We start from the raw sequence: 18,270 nt of genomic DNA, 5'->3' as shown, positions 1-18,270 counted from the left end.
TGGGTCAGGCTTGCATGGGTCCTACCTAATCAGGAAACTGCCTCAATGCCTGAAGAATCTAAATCCTTTTTCATCATTTCTCCAGCTGTACATTCATCTGATCTATGCTCTTATTCCTGCTTTTGCTAGTGCATGGCTTTGGGAATAGGCCTGATAATGCGACATTTGATGTCCTGCATTTTAGTGTATCTTCTTCCACCCATAGCTCCAGCTCTGAAAGGTAGTTAGCCATTAGCTGCAGATGGACACACTTGCTGACGTCTGTGGCCGGCAGGAACATTGGAAGTATCGCTTGTTTCCCACATTGTGCAAGAGTATACGAGAGCTCTGCGGTCTTCTGTCATAACCTTTGTCTAGATTAATCTAGTTACTCCATTTAAGAGAATTTAATTGAGCTGGGATATCCCTTTTTTTCAAACATTTCTATTATAATCGAAAACCCCTTTACAGAAGCTGATTTATTGTACTTTAAAAAATTGTAAGAAAATACTCCGCAGGTATCACAATTGGTTGTTTCCATTGGGACTGTCATTTTCTGAACCGCCTGAGCTGAGACTGAGCACTCAGTCTTTCAGCTTCAGCTTCTCTTTGTCTCACCTCACTGTTTTTACCCAATTCCAAAGCATTCTCAGTGAGCCAAACAGCACTCTCAGTGCAACCTTGTCATTTTCATTGTCTGCTCCCATCCACACTGACCTCAGCCTCCTGTACTGTTCCAGTGCTCAGTGGGAACTCAGGGAACAGCATCTCCTCTTTCAATTCTGCCCTTTCTAACCCTCCAGACTCAACAGTTTCATTCCCTAAGTCTCATCAGTCTCATTCCTGATGAAGGGCTTTTGCCCGAAACGTCGATTTCGAAGCTCCTTGGATGCTGCCTGAACTGCTGTGCTCTTCCAGCACCACTAATCCAGAATCAACAGTTTCATGTTCAACAGACTTGTCAGAAATGTTCCATGTGAAAGGAACTTTAAAACGAATTTCGTAGATATTTTAAAATGAAAAATTTCTAAGTTAAAAATCATTGCGTGTAATTGGGACTAAATATACAGTTCTTTCAAAAAGACTCAGTGTTATTTGGAAAAATCTATGCGCACCTCTTAGGGAAACATCTTCTTCCTCAGCTGCAGAGCCTAGATGTGAGCACAAACTCAAAGGGTGATCTAACTACGAATTTGAACATCTTGCTGCTTTTCAATTTACAAGTACATCAGGAGATATCTTCCCACAGACAGTACAGACAAACCTTTTTCTTTCCACAGTTAAATGCCAATGATATTTAGATCCTGATGTTTCTGCTGACTCTATTAGACTGAGGTCCCAGTCTGCAAAGTTTTCTCAATTAATATTCTGTTAAACAAACTTACAAAAAAAAATCGCTATCAGCTCAGGATAGAAATCTAGAAAAGACAAACATTTATCTTGGTTTCAGTTTGCTGTGTGTAAATCCTCCTCTTTAGCACATTCTCCCAGTGTCTGTGTGGGTTTCCTCCACATGCTCCAGTTTCCTCCCACAATCCAAATGTGCAGGTTAGATGAATTGGCCATGCTAAATTGCTCATAGTGTTCAGGAATGTGTAGGTTAGGTGGATTAGTCGGGGTAAATGTAGAGGAATGGGTTTGGTGGGATACTCTTCAGAGGATCGTTGTGGACTTGTAGAGCCGAAGGGCCTGTTTTCACGCTGTAGGAATTCTAATTCTAATTCTAAAACTCCGGGAAATAAATACTGATATTTTGAAAATAGGTCACGTTACAGAACAGGAAGTGCTGAGAATCTTACAAAATAGAGTGGATGAATCTCCAGGACTTGATCTAGTGTATCCTAGTACGTAAAGGAAGTGGGGGTGGAATTGTGGGGTCCCCTGCAGACATATTTGTATAATCTATCATTATGGATGAGGTGCTTGATGACTGGAGAGAGGTTAACGTTGCATTTTTGCTTAAGAAGGGACATAGGTGGACCCTGGAAACTATAGAACTGTGAGTTTGACTTCGATGTCGGAGGTGATACTGAAAGATTGGAGTTATATGCATTTGGAGAGGCAAACTTGATTGACTTTTTTGAGGTAGTAACTAAGAAGATTGATGAGGCAGAGTTGTAAACATTGTTTACTTGGACTTTAGTAAAGCCTTGGTCGAGGTTCCGCATGGTTGATTAATTTGTAAAGTTAGATCATATGGGATTCATGGCCAATTGGATACAAAATTATCTTAACAGAGAGTGATGGTGGAGGGTTGTTTTCCAGACTGAAGGCATGTGACAGCTGTGTTCCACAGGGATCGGTGCTGGGTCCACTTTTGTATATCATTTATATAAATGACTTGGATGAGAATATAGAAGGTATGATTAGTAAGTTTCTGGGTGCCACCAAAATTGATAGTATCGTGGACAGTGAAAATGTCCACTAAGATTACAAAGCGATCTTCATCAGTTGGGTCAATGGGCTAAAGAGGGCAGATGGAGTTCAAGTTGGATAAATGAGACATGTTATATTTTGGTAAATGTCACCAAGTTGGTGTGTAAAAATGTAAAATTGTAAATTTATAAAATGGGGGAAAGCCTTGCATCATCCATTTAAAAGACAATGTTCTTTTTGGTGCTTAGAGATTTAAAGATGAATGTTGTTAAGCAGCTGCAGGCGCTTGAATGGAAACATGGTATTAAAAAGTCGTTCAGTTAGCAGGCCCAAGCAGCATTTTTACCCAGACAACAGTTTAAAATTCAGCCAATTAATTTAAAAAGGGGCTTGGAGACTAAACACTATGTAAATTTAAATCTGACAATGTTAACAATCTTGAACCAATCCAGTTGTAAAGAAATTAATATGTCCACATGGATATAAAAATGGGGGTAACTGGACAGAGAGGGGAGAGCCAACTGACATCTGAAGAGACAAGAAATCATCATGCTCTCAAAAAAATACCAACCATTCATAAAGGTACACAGCATGTTTAGCAAATATCCCTGACACCAGAATTCGATGTTCAGAACAGAAGAATTACAGAGAAAACATCCCCGACAACGGAGAGGACAAGCAGCATTCCAGAAGACACATTCTCTGTGAATTTTGAGAGATAAATTTTAATTTATTGTTTTTTTATTAGCTGGATTTATGAGTGGGACTTGTATTATTAAAACAGCATACCAATAGAATTTAGTTCAATTAGGGAACAGGTAGTAATTATGAAGTAATTGTTCAGTTTGTTAGGAATTCTGTTAATTTGTTCACTATTGGAGTTAGATTAATAAATTGTTAATTGTAGAGTGAAAGGATTTAATTTTTTTTAACCACTCCTTTATAACAGATCATGGAAGTAATAGGTCAGTTATAACCCTCGTCACACTTTTTTCTCAGATTACGGGGCGAGGTGCTTCTCTCTGGGTGTTTCTGTTTTAATTATCAGAGAGAGATCAACCTCTCCTTCACAACAGTAAAACAAACAAGGGCAGGATTGATGCAATTAAAAGTTGGGCCTTGGGTAATGCTGTAGAACAGACAAACCTCGAAGTTCAGTTCTTAGAAATTTGTATCACATATAGATATGGTAGTTAAAATGTTTAGCACATTTGCCTTCATTGATCAGACCTTTGAACATAGGAGTTGGGTTGAGACGTTATGTTAAGGTTGTAGAGGACATTAGTGAGATCTTTTCTGGAGTACTGTGTCCATCCAGTCGCCCAGTTATAGGAAGCATACCAAACGCCGCCTTCACTATCCTAGCTACCTGCGATTCCAAGGTTTCTTTGTTCAGCAACACTCCCCAGGACATTACCATTAAGTGTATAAGTCCTGCTAAGATTTGCTTTCCCAAAATGCAGCACCTCGCATTTATCTGAATTAAATTCCATCTGCCACTTAGAACAATACAGCGCAGAACAGGCCCTTCGGCCCTCGATGTTGCACCGACCTGAGAACTATTCTCAGCTCGTCCCCCTACACTATTCCAAAATCATCCATATGCTTATCTAAGGATTGTTTAAATCTCCCTAATGCAGCTGAGTTGACTACATTAGCAAGTAGGGCTTTCCAAGCCCTTACCACTACGTGTAAAGAACCTGCCTTAAATCTGTCTTAAATCTATCACCGCTCAATTTGTAGTTATGCCCCCTTGTAAATGCTGACATCATCAACCTAGGAAAAAAACTTTCACTGTCTACCTTATCTCATCTGCTGATCATTTTGTGTGTCTCTATAATATCCCCTCTTCGCCTTCTTCTTGCCAATGAGAACAGGTTCAAGTCTCTCAGCCTTTCCTTGTAAGACCTTCCCTCAAGACCAGGTAACATCTTGGTAAATCTCCTCTGCACCGTTTCTAATGCTTTCACATCCTTCCCAAAATATGGGGACCAGAACTGCACACAATATTCCAAGTGTGGCCACACCAGCATTTTATATAGTTGCAGCATGAATATTACGGCTCCGGAACTCAATCCCTCTACGAATGAAACCTAACCAGGTGGATAGTGCTTTCTTCACAGCACTATCCACCTGGGTGGCAACTTTCAGGGATCTATGGACAAGGACTCCAAGATCCCTCTGCACATCCACACTATCAAGAATCTTTCCATCTACCCAGTACTCTGCCTTCCTGTTATTCTTCCTAAAGTGCATCACCTCACATTTAGCTGCATTGAACTCCACTTGCCACCTCTCAGCCTAATTCTGCAGTTTATCCAAGTCCCCTTGCAACCTGTAACATTCTTCCATACTGTCCATTATTCCGTCAACTTTAGTGTCATCTGCAAATTTACTAATCCATCCACCTGTGCCTGCATCAAAGTCATTTACAAAAATGACAAACAGCAGGGGTCCCAAAACAGATCCTTGTGGCACACCACTAGTAACCGGACTCCAGGCTGAATATTTTCCATCAACCACCACTGGCTGCTTTCTTTCAGTAAGCCAGTTTCTAATCCAAACTGCTAAATCACCCTCAATTCCATGTCTCTGCATTTTCTCCAACAGCCTACCATGTGGAACTTTATCAAAAGTTTTACTGAAGTCCATGTATACCATGATAACTGACCTACCCTCATCTACATGCTTGGTCACCTGCTCAAAAAATGCAATGAGGTTTGTGAGACAAACCTTGAGGAAATCATGTTGACTATCTGAAATCAAATTGTTGCTTGCTCGATGATTATAAATCTTACCTCTTACAATCCTTTCCAAAACCTTTCCTACAACAGAAGTAAGACTCACTGGTCTATAATTACCTGGGTCATCTCTACTGCCCTACTTGAACAAGGGCACAACATTTGCAATCCTCCAGTCCTCTGGTACCAAACCTGTAGACAACGACGACTCAAATATCAAAGCCAAAGGCTCTGCTATCTCCTCCCTAGCTTCCCAGAGAATCCTCAGATAAATCCCATCAGGCCCAGGGGACTTGTCTACTTTCACTCCTTCTAGAATTGATAACACCCGTTCATAACTAACCTTGATCCTTTCTAGTCTAATATCTCGTACCTCATTCTTCTCCTCAAGAATATTCGCCTTTTCCTGAGTGAAAACTGATGAGAAATGTTCATTTAGCACCTCTGCGATCTCCACAGGGTCCACACTCAACTTCCCACTTGTCTTTGATTTACCCTTTTCCTATCCTAGTCATCCTTTTATTCCTCACATACCTATGGAAAGCTTTAGGGTTCTCCTTTATTCTATTTGCTAAAGACTGCTCGTGTCCTCTCTATGCTCTTCCTAACGCGCTCTTTAAATCCTTCCGAGCTGATCTGTAACTCTCCATCGCCTCTGCATTTTGCTACCCCATTCTATGCATCCTAATTCTTGCCTAATCGCATTATAACTGCCCATGCCCCATCGATAACTCTTGACTTGTTCCACGTACACATCCCTTGCCATCGCTAAACTAAACATAACTGAATTATGGCTACTCTCTCCAAAGTGCTCACCAACAACTAAATCAAATACTTGGCCTGGTTCATTACCAAGCACCAGATCCAGTTCGGCCTCCCCTCTTGTCGGCCCTTCGACATACTGTATCAGGAAACCCTCCTGTACACACTGGACAAAAACTGCTCTATCCGAAGTACTGGAATTATAGCATTTCCAGTCAATGTTGGAGAAATTAAAGTCCCCCATAATGACCATCCTGTTTCATTCACTTCTACCCAGAATAATTTTGCTAATCCTCTCTTCCACCTCCCTGGAAATCTGCGGAGGCCTATAAAAAACTCCAAGCAGTGTGGTTTTTCCTCTCCTGTTTCTAACCTCAGCCCACACTACCTCAGTAGACGAGTCCTCATCAAAAGTTCTCTCAGCCACTGTTATACTATCCTTGACTAAGGCCACACCTCCCCCTCTTTTACCACCTTGCCTGCTCTTAATGAAAGAGCTAAACCCTGGAACCTGCAACATTCATTCCTCACCCTGCTCTATCCATGTCTCCGAAATAGGTAGTTGACCATGCTGCAGGCTCACCTACCTTACTTCAGATACTTCTGGCTTTGAAGTAGACAAACTTCAAACCAGTTTGCTGTTTGCCATCGCATTGCTGTGACCCTGAAATCCTGTCTCTGTCCTACCTACTCTCATCCTCCTGTGCACTGCAACTATACCTCCGGTTCCCATCCCCCTGCTGAGCTAGTTTAAATCCACCTGAATAGCACCAGCAAATTTCCCACCCAGGATATTAGTATCCCTCTGGTTCAAGTGAAGACCGTCCTGTTTGTACAAGTCCCACCTTCTCCAGAATGAACCCCAATTATCCAAGAACTTGAAACCCTCCCTCCTGCACCATCCTTGCAGCCACATGTTCAGCTGATATCTCTCCCTATTCCTTGCCTCGCTATCACGTGGCACGGGTAACAAACCAGAGATAGCAACTCTGTTCTAACTCTCAACTTACACCCTAGCTCCCTGAAATCCTGCCTTACATCCCTGTCCCTCTTTCTACCTATGTCATTGGTACGTACATGGGCAACGACTTGAGGTTGGTCACCCTCTCCCTTCAGGACCCCAAAGATACGATCCGAGACATCATGGACCCTGGCAGCTGGGAGGCAACACACCAACCATGAGTCTTGTTCGCCCCCAACAAACCTTCTATCTGACCGTCTAACTATTGAGTCCCCAATGACTAACACTCTCCTCTCTTCCCTCCTTCCCTTCTGTGCAACAGGGACAGGCTCTGTGCCAAAGACCTGGACCCCACTGCATACCCCTAGTAAGTCGTCTCCCTCAACAGTATCCAAAACGGTATACATGTTTTTCAGGGGAACGACCACAGGGGATCCCTCCACTGACTGTTTTTTCCCCCCTTCGAAGTTACCCAGCTTTCTTTGTGCCTAGGAGTAACTACTTCCCTGTAACTCCTATCTATCACTGCCTCTGCCTCCCGAACGATCCAAAGTTCATCCAGCTCCCGCTCCAGTTCCCTAACACGGTCTTAGAGGAGCGAGAATTGGGTGCGCTTCCTGCAGATGTACTTGGTTGGGACATGAACCTCACCTCACCTCAAACATCATGCAGGAGGAACACTGCTCTCCCTGCCCTGCCATCCCTGCTAAGTCCCCTTATCACAAAGTAAAAAAGAAGCAATGCTTACCTGATATCTTCTTGGTCTTTAAGGTTAGGGGAGGTGGTTGGGTGGGAGGCCCTACACAGGTAGGGTCTCAGGTTGACAAAACACTGACTTATATAGCTGGACGAAAATAAAAATAAGAACTCCCTCCTTTCCCAGAAACCTCTGCTCTCTGACTTCAAATTTAAATGCGCAAATCAGTGACTCACCGCTCCCGGCAGGCCCCTGGTACAAGCTCCTGACCTTTGTGTTACCGCTGCCGCTGAAAAAAGTCCTTCTGGTCAAGATCCAGTAGTAATCCGAGGTAGTTGAAACTTTATTGCTGGAACAGCACAGCAGGTCAGGCAGCATCCAGGGAACAGGAGATTCGACGTTTCGGGCACAGGCCCTTCTTCAGGAATGAAGAAGTTTCCTGAAGAAGGGCCTGTGCCCGAAACGTCGAATCTCCTGTTCCCTGGATGCTGCCTGACCTGCTGTGCTGTTCCAGCAATAAAGTTTCAACTTTGATCTCCAGCATCTGCAGACCTCACTTTCTCCTCGAAGTAATCCGAGGTAACCTTCTTCGCTGTTCACTACACTTCGAATTTTGGTGTCATCTGCAAACTTACTAACTGTACCTCTTATGCTCACATCCAAATCATTTATATAAATGACAAAAAGTACAGGACCCAGCACCAATTGTTGCAGCATTCCACTGATCACAGGCTTCCAGTCTGAAAAACAACCCTCCACCACTACCCTCTGTCTTCTACCTTTGAGCCAGTTCTGTATCCAAATAGCTGGTTCTCCCTGTATTCCGTGAGATCTAACCTTGCTAATCAGTCTCCCATGGGGAACCTTGCCGAATGCTTTACTGAAGTCCATATAGATCACATCTACCACTCTGCCTTCATCAATCCTCTTTGTTACTTCTTCAAAAAACTCAATCAAGTTTGCAAGACATGACTTCCCACGCACAAAGCCATGTTGACTATCCCTAATCAGTCCTTGCCTTTCCACGTACATACCGACCCTCAGGATTCCCTCCAACAACTTGCCCACCACTGAGGTCAGGCTCACTGGTCTATAGTTCCCTGGCTTGTCCTTACCACCCTTCTTAAACAGTGGCACCACGTTAACCAAACTCCAGTCGTCCGGCACGTCACCTATGACTATCAATGATATAAATATCTCAGCAAAAGGCTCAGCAATCACTTCCCACAGAGTTCTAGGGTACACCTGATCAGGTACTGGGGATTTATCCACCTTTATGCGTTTCAAGACATCCAGCCCTTCCTCTTCTGTAATATGGACATTTTGCAAGGTGTCACCACCTGTCCCTCCATTCTATCTTTCATGTCCTTTCCCACAGTAAATTTTGATGCAAAATACTCGTTTAGTATCTCTCCCATTTTCTGCAGCTCCACACAAGGCCGCCTTTATTTTTGAGGGGCCCTATTCTCTCCCTAGTTACCCTTTTGTCCTTAATGTATTTGTCAAAACCGTTTGGATTCTCCTTACCTCTATTTGCCAAAGCTATCTCATGTCCTCGTTTTGTCCTCCGGATTTCCCTCTTAAATATACTCCTACTGCCTTTATAATCTTCTAAGAATTCACTATCTATCCTGTCTATACGTTACATATGCTTCCTTCTATTTCTTAACCAACCCTTCAATTTCTTTCGTCATCCAGCATTCCCTATACCTACCAGCCTTTCCTTTCACCCAAGCAGGAATATACTTTCTCTGCACTTTTGTTATCTCATTTCTGATGCTTCCCATTTTCTAGCCGTCCCTTTACCTGCCAACATCACCTATTGCAGGTTGTTGCCGACTAGCATCAAAATTGGCCTTTCTCCAATTTAGAACTTCAACTTTTAGATCTGATTTATCCTTTTCCATCACTATTTTAAATTTAATAGAATTATGGTCGCTGGCCCCAAATCGCTCCCCCACTGACACCTCAGTCACCTGCCCTGCCTTATTTCCCAAGAGTAGGTCAGGTTTTGCACCTTCTTTAGTTGGTATATCCACATACTGAATCAGAAAATTTTCTTGCACACATTTAACAAATTCCTCTCCATCTAAACCCTTAACACTACGGCAGTCCCAGTCTACGTTTGGAAAGTTAAAATCCCCGACCATAACCACCCTATTATTCTTACAGATAGCTGAGATCTCCTTACAAGTTTGTTTCTCAATTTCCCGCTGACCTATTAGGGGGTCTACAACACAATCCCAATAAGGTGATCATCCCTTTCTTATTTCTCAGTTCCACCCAAATGACTTCCCTGGATTTATTTCCAGGAATATTCTCCCTCAGTACAGCTGTAATGCTATCCCTTATCAAAAATGCTACTCCTCTCCTCTCTTACCTCCCTTTCTGTCCTTCTTGTAGCATTTGTATCCTGGAACATTAAGCTGCCAGTCCTGCCCATCCCTGAGCCATGTTTCTGTAATTGCTATGATATCACAGTCCCATGTTCCTAACCATGCCCTGAGTTCATCTGCCTTCCCTGTTAGGCCCCTTGCATTGAAATAAATGGAGTTTAGTTTATTAGTCCTAACTTGTCCCTGCCTGCCTTGACTGTTTGACTCGCTTCTGTTCTCAACTGTACCAGTCTCAGATTGATCTCTTTCCTCACTACCTCCCCCCCCCCACCCGAGTCCTGCCCGTCTGACAAATGTAATGTTTGCTGCAGTTCTTGCAGGGTGTTTTGTATATGATGTTCGTTCTGCAGGCTGTTGGTATGGGGACCTTTAAATTTATAAGGAGCTCTTTCAGGGTGGTGGTAGGTTTGTGGGCTACCATGATGCCTCGGAGCCGTAGTAGTCTGGTCGTCATCTGAGATGTCTTTAATGTATGGCAGAATGGCTGGAGTCACTGGGAGTGTTGTGTCTTCTTGTTTAGGTCTGTAGTGTAGGAGTCAGAGGCCTGCGCTTATCAGGTACCCATTGTTCCTGAATACGTTGTATAAGTGTTTTTCCTCAACTTCATGTAGCGCCTGGGTGCTGCAGTGCGTTGTGGCTCGTTTAAATAATGTCCTGATGTAGCTCCATTTGTGGCTGTTAGGATGATCACTCCTGTAGTTGAGTCAGGCTTTCCTGTTAGATGCTGGTCTGCAGTTCTCCATTGGCTTTTCATTCTAATGTGATGTCTGTTATTCTCTTCTCTTCGGTGAGCTTTATACCAGTAAGGACATTGTTAATGTGTTTGTGGTTTTCTCCTAATTTGTTGTGTTTCGTGATGACAAAAGTATCATCCACATAGCAGACCCAAAGCTTGGGCTGGATCATGGGAAGGGCTGTTCATTCTAACCTCTGCATAACTGTTTCTACTAAGAGTCCTTACATTGGTGATCCCATAGGCGTCCTTTTGATTTGTTTGTAGATCTTATCGTTGAAGGTAAAGTGAGTTTTGAGGCACAGGTCGACTAGTTTGAGGACGCTGTCCTTGCTGATGGAGATGGTGCTGTCAGATGTTTGACAAGAAAAGCTGGCCAAGCTCATGCACAGCAATAACACGTACAATTCAGAGACTTGGATAAAGAACCTGCCAGACCGACCACTCAGACATTGAAAAAGCCATCCTAGTACAAGGGATAAACTTTAACCACAGGGGCGCAGACAAAAAGTTCCCAGCAGCACTAGAATCAACCCTGAGTTTCATACAAGTTCTGGCAATAACCTGTTTTTTACCAGATCAGAGAAAACCAAGATTAGATCTGATCAAGTTTATCAAAACTGCACAAAGTGTTGAAGATATAGGAAGGAGAACACATCTGTTGGTTTGCAAAGTAACTAACTGAAGTTTCTGCATTAATTTTAATTTATTTTCACTTGTACAATGTTGGTTATATTGAGGTCTTGTGGTGCATCGGGTAGCATGGCTGCCTCAGCATCTGAAAGCTCTGGATTTAAATTCCACCTCAGGACTTGATGATCAAGGAAAGTGCATTCATAGAACGTGCAAACAGGTTGATCATCAAACATGGAAAGTATTCCTAGCATGCCAGTGGCAAATGGTAGGAGTGGGATAGCTTTCTCATTAGCCATGTGCTGGAAATAAGTTTGGAGCATTCACTGTCACTTCTCAGCACCTGACTACATTATGTGGGTAAATGCATTCACTGCCCCTGCATTCGAAGTCTGCAGATTTCTTCCCTGCCCTAGTAATAAATGGCAAACCATTCTAATATTTGGTGATACCATCACATTAGCTTTCAATGATTTGTGTGCAAGGATGTGGAATATAATGGTTACTAACTTTTAAGTGTTGCAATAAAGGAGTACTTGACACAATAGTACAGGGCCCTGGGGAAACACAACACACACACACACACACACACACAGTTACTGAGGGACATGGAATAACAAAATAAGATTGGAAATTTATTAAGCTCCATGAAAAAAATTTCCCTGGGATGTCAGATGAGCACAGGACATTCACACACCTGGGTCGGACTCAAGACTCACCTCCCTGCAACACGGAGAGGCTCCTGTATCACACTCCAGATTGGAATCAAGCCGTATTTGGGAGCAGGGCATGGCACATGGGAGTAGGACGAGTGTTCACAGGAATGTTCAGAACCAGCATTCTAATAGGGAATCAGAACAAAACACAAAGAATCAAACTTGGTGTTGAATTTGTGGAGAAATTCCATTTGGTATGTATATGTCTGTGTGTCTGGGTGTGTGTTAAATGGGGAGAGCACAGTGAGAGTTTAAATCAGCATATCTCATCAGATTGTACCTGCCTTTAAAATTTTTGACTGTGATATCATCAAGGGAACTTTACTCTGTATCAAACCCAATGCTTTACCTGTCCAGGGAGTGGCAGATAGGGACAGTGTGGAGGGAAATTTACTCTGTAACTAACTCTGTGCTGTCCCTGCCCTGGGAGTGAATGATGGGGATACAGTAAAAATACATTTAACATGCATGTAACTCCTTAATGCACCTGTCCTGAGAGTGTTTGATGGAGACTGAGTAGTAGAATATTTATTTTGGAATATAGAAACAGGAGTAGGCCATTCAGCCCCTCGAGCCTGTTCCATCATTTAATGAAATCATGGCTGATCTGTAGCCTAACCTTACATTTCTCCCTTTGGTTCATATCTCTCAATACCTTCACTTAACAAAACTCCATCTCCCTCAGATTTAAATTGAACAACTGGTTAAGCAATCATTGCTGTTTGTAGAAGAGAGTTCCAAACTTCGCCCATCCCTTATGTGTCCAATTGCTTCCTAACATTTCTCCTGAGCTTAATTAGCCTTAATTCTCAGAGTCTGCTCCCTCTCGTGCTAAAATCTCGAACCACTGGGAATCGCTTATTTTGACCTACCCGGTCTCATCCTGTTAATATCTTGAAGACCTCGATCAGATTATCCCTTAACCTTCTCAGTGCCAGAGGAAACAGGCCACATTTGCATGACCTCTCCTTAGAATGCAACCCCTAAAGTCCATTATCATTCTTGCAAACGTCCATTGTACTCCCTCTATGTACTCCAACCTGATAACCTGCGCAGTTCTTGTCTCCCTGCTGTTGTGGGATGCTGTGGAGCTTGGAGCAAAGTTTAAGGAGATTTGCAGGCATGTTGCCAAGGTTGGTGGTTTTGGGATGTGGGGAGAGGCGGGGCAGTTTTATCTGGAGCATCGGAATCTGATTGATGACCTAGTAGAGGTTTGTGGGATCGTGGGGGCATGGTTGGAGTAAATGGATAATGTTTTTCCCAGGGATGGGAGGGTTCAGAATTAGAGGGCATAGATTTGGGGTGAGAGCAGTAGGATTTGGGGGAATCCTGGGGGGCGACTTGGAGGGTGGCATTTGTGTGGAACAGGAAGCTGGAGGAGGCTTCATCCCTCATTGCAGAATTAAGGGAGGCATCTGGATGGGCATATGAGTGAGAGGAGTTTGGAGCAATGTGGGCCAGATGCTGACAAATAGGATTTGATTAACTTAGGATATCAGGTCAGCATGAACGAATTGCAGCGAAGGCTCTATTTCTGTGCCATACATCTCCATGAGTCTATGGCCCTATTAGGAATATGTAAACACATCCAGATACACTAAGCAATTAGACAACCTTGCCACCACCTGGTCCAGAGTCTTTGAAAGGAAGCTGGCAATGCTTGACACGGCTATAAACTACTCAGTGTTACAAAAGTGGAGCTGTCTTTTGTACAGGCTTGACGGTAACCTGCCAGAATCCCCGAATAAATCAATCTTGGTGAGCGAGGCCTTTTTACCTACACTGTCAATCCATTTATCTTACTGCGATTTCAGATAAAAATCAGCCCTGATCACTGCATTAACGTTTAGTCAATGAAGATGACTGATATCCTGCTTGACCATGTACACAACTGGGGAGCTCCAGCTAATGCTGCTAGGCTCCATCAGTGGAGCTCCAGCATGTAGTTAATCTTCTGCCAAATTGAGCCAACTTTTCCAGGTGTAGCTGATAGGGATGTTGTTTATGGTAGAGCCTCTCTAACATCGACATCATGGTTGGTTCAGCTTGGCTTATATCTGCATAAGTCTTTAAATGCAGTGAGCAACCTTGTTAGGTCTGCTTGCCAGATAGTGAGGTATTCAGTATGGACCTCACCTACATCCACTTCTAATTTATCTCTGCTGCTACCTTTGTTTGCTAGCTTGGTGTCAATGGGGCAGATGGTTACCTGCATGTCTCCTTGTCAATAGTGTTGGCATGACACAGCCTTTGCTTTACTCCCCAGTCTGACATCCCAACAGTTAATTCACCTGCCTGAGCTTCTTAGATCCTCTATAGAAGCTACTGAAGTGTGCCCTTAAGAGTTCATCTGTTAACGGTGCAAATATTAACATGAAGTCTCCTAGTTGAAAGGTTCAAGCCATGGCATATTTGTTTGCCTGCTTTCTCATCATTGTCTGTGAGATTTTCAAGTGTTCTCAGGCTATTTAGCTTTGCGAGAATTGCTTTCAAAAGTCCATTACATACTATAACATGGAGACCTCCTCTTTCTGTTCTAAAAATCTCCTATAGTTTCAGAGACCTTGTATTTGGTGCATGTTCACTAATTCACATGGAGTAAAACCTTATTGGGTGAGCCTGACAGTGAACAGAAGAAAATGTTGTAATTTATCTCAGTAATATGGATTCTCGTTGCAGCATGCCCAGATCTATTAGGGTCCACTGGTGCGAGACAGGCCCTTGGGCCCAAACTGGTCCAAGCTGACCAAAATGGCTGTCCACGCGAAGCATATTTCCCTGCACTTGGCCCATATCCTTCTCATTCTTTCCTATCCATGTATTTGTCCAAATGCCTTTTAAATGTTGTTAATGTACGCACCTCAATCACTTCCGCTGGCAGTTCATTCCGTATGTGTACCACCCTCTGTGTGAAAAGGTTGACCCTCAGGTTCCCTTTTGTTCTTTCCCCTCTAACCTTGGGTTGATGCGCTGTAGTCCACGATTCCCCAACCCTGAAAAAAAGACAGTACATTCACCACAGCCATGCCTCTCATGATCTTATACACCCCCCTCCCTCCTGCCCTCCCCCTCTCTCCCATTTCCCCCCCCCCTTCCATTCCCCCTCCTCCCCGCAATCACGACTCTTGACATGATGGAAAACCATCCCATTCCCAAATGCCAGCTCGCTAGATGCCATCGAGTACCATCTAGTTCACCAGCAGTTTCCAACTGAATGAGGAAATGGCAAGTTTCAGCATGGGGGAACCACCTTATTGCATCTCTTGATTTTGTAAATGATGTGGAGAGATTTCACCCTTGACATGAAAACCCAAAGAATCTGGGGAATGGCATATTTTCAGGTATCCACTGAACCATTCACATGGTTATGAATGAAATCCCAACTACCTGGTTGCTCAGGATTTGGGTATCAAGTAGATTGCTTCAGTTATCATTAAGCTTATGTGAACAATAGTCCATTGTTTTATTTCAGTGGTGTTTAAATATTTAAAAAATCAGAACACTAGGTTATAGGAGGAAGTGAGGACTGCAGATGCTGGAGATCAGTCGAAGGAGAGGCACGGCCGGTCGGGTGGTGTCTGGGGGGTAGGGGAGCAACATTTTGAGCATGGGCTCTTCATCAGGAGGGGCTCGGGCTCGGAGTGTTGGTTGTCCTGCTCGTGTGCTGCCTAGCTGGCTGTGCTTTTCCAGCACCAGACTTTTCAACACCAGGTTATAGTCATTTGGAAGTACTAACTCTGGAGCGCTGATTCTTCATCAGTTATGGCACGGTAGCTCAGTGGTTAGCACTGCTACCTCAGAGTGCCAGGGACCTGGGATCTATTCCAGCCTCGAGCGACTGTGTGAAGTTTACACATTCTCCATGGGTTTCCTCTGGGTGCTCCGGTTTCCTCCCATACACCAAAGATGTGCAAGTTAGGTGAATTGGCCATGCTAAAATTGCCTGCCTTAGTGTTCAGGGACACATAGGTTAGGTGCATTAGTCAGGGATAAAATATAGGATAATAGGGGAGAGGAATGGGTTTGGGTGGGTTACTCTTTGGTGGGTCAGTGTGGACTTGTTGGGCCGAAGGGCCTGTTTCCGCACTGTAGGGAATTCTTTGACAACAGACTTACGGAAGAAATCCAGCAGGTCAGACAGACAGACGGTAGCACCAACACTAAGCAGAAAGAAAGAAGGGAACACCCTCAACACACTGGAAAGGAAAGCCCTGGAAAGACTCCGAAAAGACAGAAACCTTGTTATTCTACCAGCAGACATGGGAACATGACCATCACCCCGAACAGAATGCAATACATTGAAAAAACAAACACACTACTTGCAGATACTGACACCTACCAACAGGGGCATTAATCAGGGTAAGAGTATTAAGGTATGGGTGGGTTACTCTTCTGTGGGTCAGTGTGGACCTGTTGGGCCAAATTGCCTGCTTCCACACTGCAGGGATTATATAATTCTTTCCACTGCTTCATGTCAAACGTTCTTCAATATTTTTGTGAAATTATAAACACGACAAAAATACAAATTGTTATTGATTTAGACACATATTATTAACTCTTCGTCATCACTGCCAAGTGATTGTAAATTCATACCTAATTGCATTGTGGGAGCACATTCACCATACAAAATGCAGATGTGCGAGAAGCTCAAACTTCACTTTCTCCACAGACAACAGAGTTTGGTAACAATCGCTGGTATCGCGGAGGAAGAAACAGCATTACTATTTCAGGGAGTGCAAAATGAATTACAGGAAACGCAAACCGTGCAGAATTTGATGGTAAGAAATAGAAGAGAAATGGATTCTCATACTGGGAAAAAGAATTTCTGACTGCAAAAGCTATTGTGGAAAAATGAATCTGGTGAGACAGCAGCAGCACATGGTCAGGGATGGGCAGGAGTGAAAACTCAGTTATAAAAGATCTGTCACAGTAAAATGATGAACGGAACTAAACTACACCTATTATTAGAGACGGAGGAAGTCACATATTGACAGAGGCGATTGAGAGCAGAGGTCAACCAGAAGAAACAAACATTTGAATTTGCTGTGTAAATCCTCCTGTGCGACCTACTGACGTTCAACGCTGCGCATGCGTGCCGCGAATTATTGCCCCCAATAACGATGGTGGCGGGCCTGTCGCCATCTGAGACATTTTCCCGTTTACTACGAACACGGGACTAGGAGTTTCAAATCTGTGCTTTCCGACGTGCAACATTTTTTTTTGTAAAAAGCCTCAGTTTATACCAACCCAATTCCCCTCCCAATTACTCCTATTTCTGTTGTTTACCGTGTCCAGCAGCTACCACACACTCCCCCAGCCTTTCTCACGGCGATAACTGCGGCGTTAACGACGACCATCACGTGGTTTACTCCAGCCCTGCCCCTCATTCACTCCCAATGCTTGGAGGACCAGCCCGGTCCTCCAGCACCGCCCCCTGTCCTTCTATTGGGGCTGAGACGCAAAAATAAAACTGCAGAGCTGGAATCCAAAATGGACAGGCGGGAGGCTGGAAGAACACAGCAAGTCAGGCAGCATCAAGTGGTGGAGAAGTCGATGTTTTGGGGGTAACCCTTCTTCAGGACTGGGTGTGGGAGGAGAGGCAGATGCCCAATACACACATCTCTGCTACAAACTCTATTCATGTTCTGGTATGCTCCTTGTGTCTTCCACCGTGAAGTCCCAATTCTGTTTCTCCGCCATTTTCTTTTTTCTCCTCATGGCTACTTCTTCAGCTTCATTTTCCAGTGGTCTTATGTCCATTCTTGCCTCTCTTACTTTTTAAAAATCTCTTGCAATTTTTTTTTATGTCACTAGCCTGCTTGCTCCCTGATGAAGGGCTCCAGCCCGAAACATCGATTGTCCTGCACCTTGGATGCTGCCTGACCTGTTGTGCTCTTCCAGCAACACACACTCAGCTCTGATCTCCAGCATCTGCAGACCTCACTGCCTCTCAGCTTGCTCTCATACTTCATCATCGCTCTCTCCCACCCCCCATTACATTTTTATTTGTCCTCTGCTGGTTTTTAAAGGCCTCCCAATCCTCTGGTTTCCCACCAATTGTCACCACATTGTATGATTTTATGCTGTCCCAGACTTCCCTTGCCAGCCACCGTTGTCTTGCTCTTCTGTCAGTATGGTTCTTCTTCCTTGGGAGGGATTTCTTTTGTCTTTCCTGAATTACACCCAGAAATCCCTGCCATTGCTGCTTCACTCTGTCTTCCCTGCTAGACTCTCCTTCTAATTAACTCTGGCCAGCTCCTCCTTTTATCTTCTTTC

The 18,270-nt window shown here is 43.8% G+C and overlaps 1 protein-coding gene across 2 annotated transcripts in view; it reads right to left on the bottom strand.

The window, feature by feature from the left end:
* Window positions 1–17,392, bottom strand: part of LOC122563774 (uncharacterized) — a 78,448-nt gene extending 61,056 nt beyond the window's left edge. Inside the window, exons 1-3 of one of the 2 annotated variants that reach the window (XM_087976968.1) lie at window positions 17,281–17,392; window positions 14,855–14,987; window positions 11,998–12,119 (exon numbers count right to left, since the gene is read on the bottom strand). In XM_087976968.1, the coding sequence (XP_087833094.1) occupies window positions 11,998–12,119; window positions 14,855–14,987; window positions 17,281–17,381 (356 nt within the window). In that variant the 5' untranslated portion in view covers window positions 17,382–17,392. The remainder of the gene's footprint in view (window positions 1–11,997; window positions 12,120–14,854; window positions 14,988–17,280) is intronic. The other variant, XM_043717996.2, reaches the window with a different exon arrangement.
* Between the last annotated feature and the right edge of the window lie 878 nt (window positions 17,393–18,270).

This window comes from Chiloscyllium plagiosum, unplaced genomic scaffold (genome assembly GCF_037043375.1).
Source record: "Chiloscyllium plagiosum isolate Xiang-an unplaced genomic scaffold, Cpla_swu_hap1 HiC_scaffold_30, whole genome shotgun sequence".
Taxonomy (NCBI): domain Eukaryota; kingdom Metazoa; phylum Chordata; class Chondrichthyes; order Orectolobiformes; family Hemiscylliidae; genus Chiloscyllium; species Chiloscyllium plagiosum.
The sequence above is the reverse complement of the archived record's forward strand: the minus strand, read 5'-3'. Positions and strand labels throughout refer to the sequence as shown.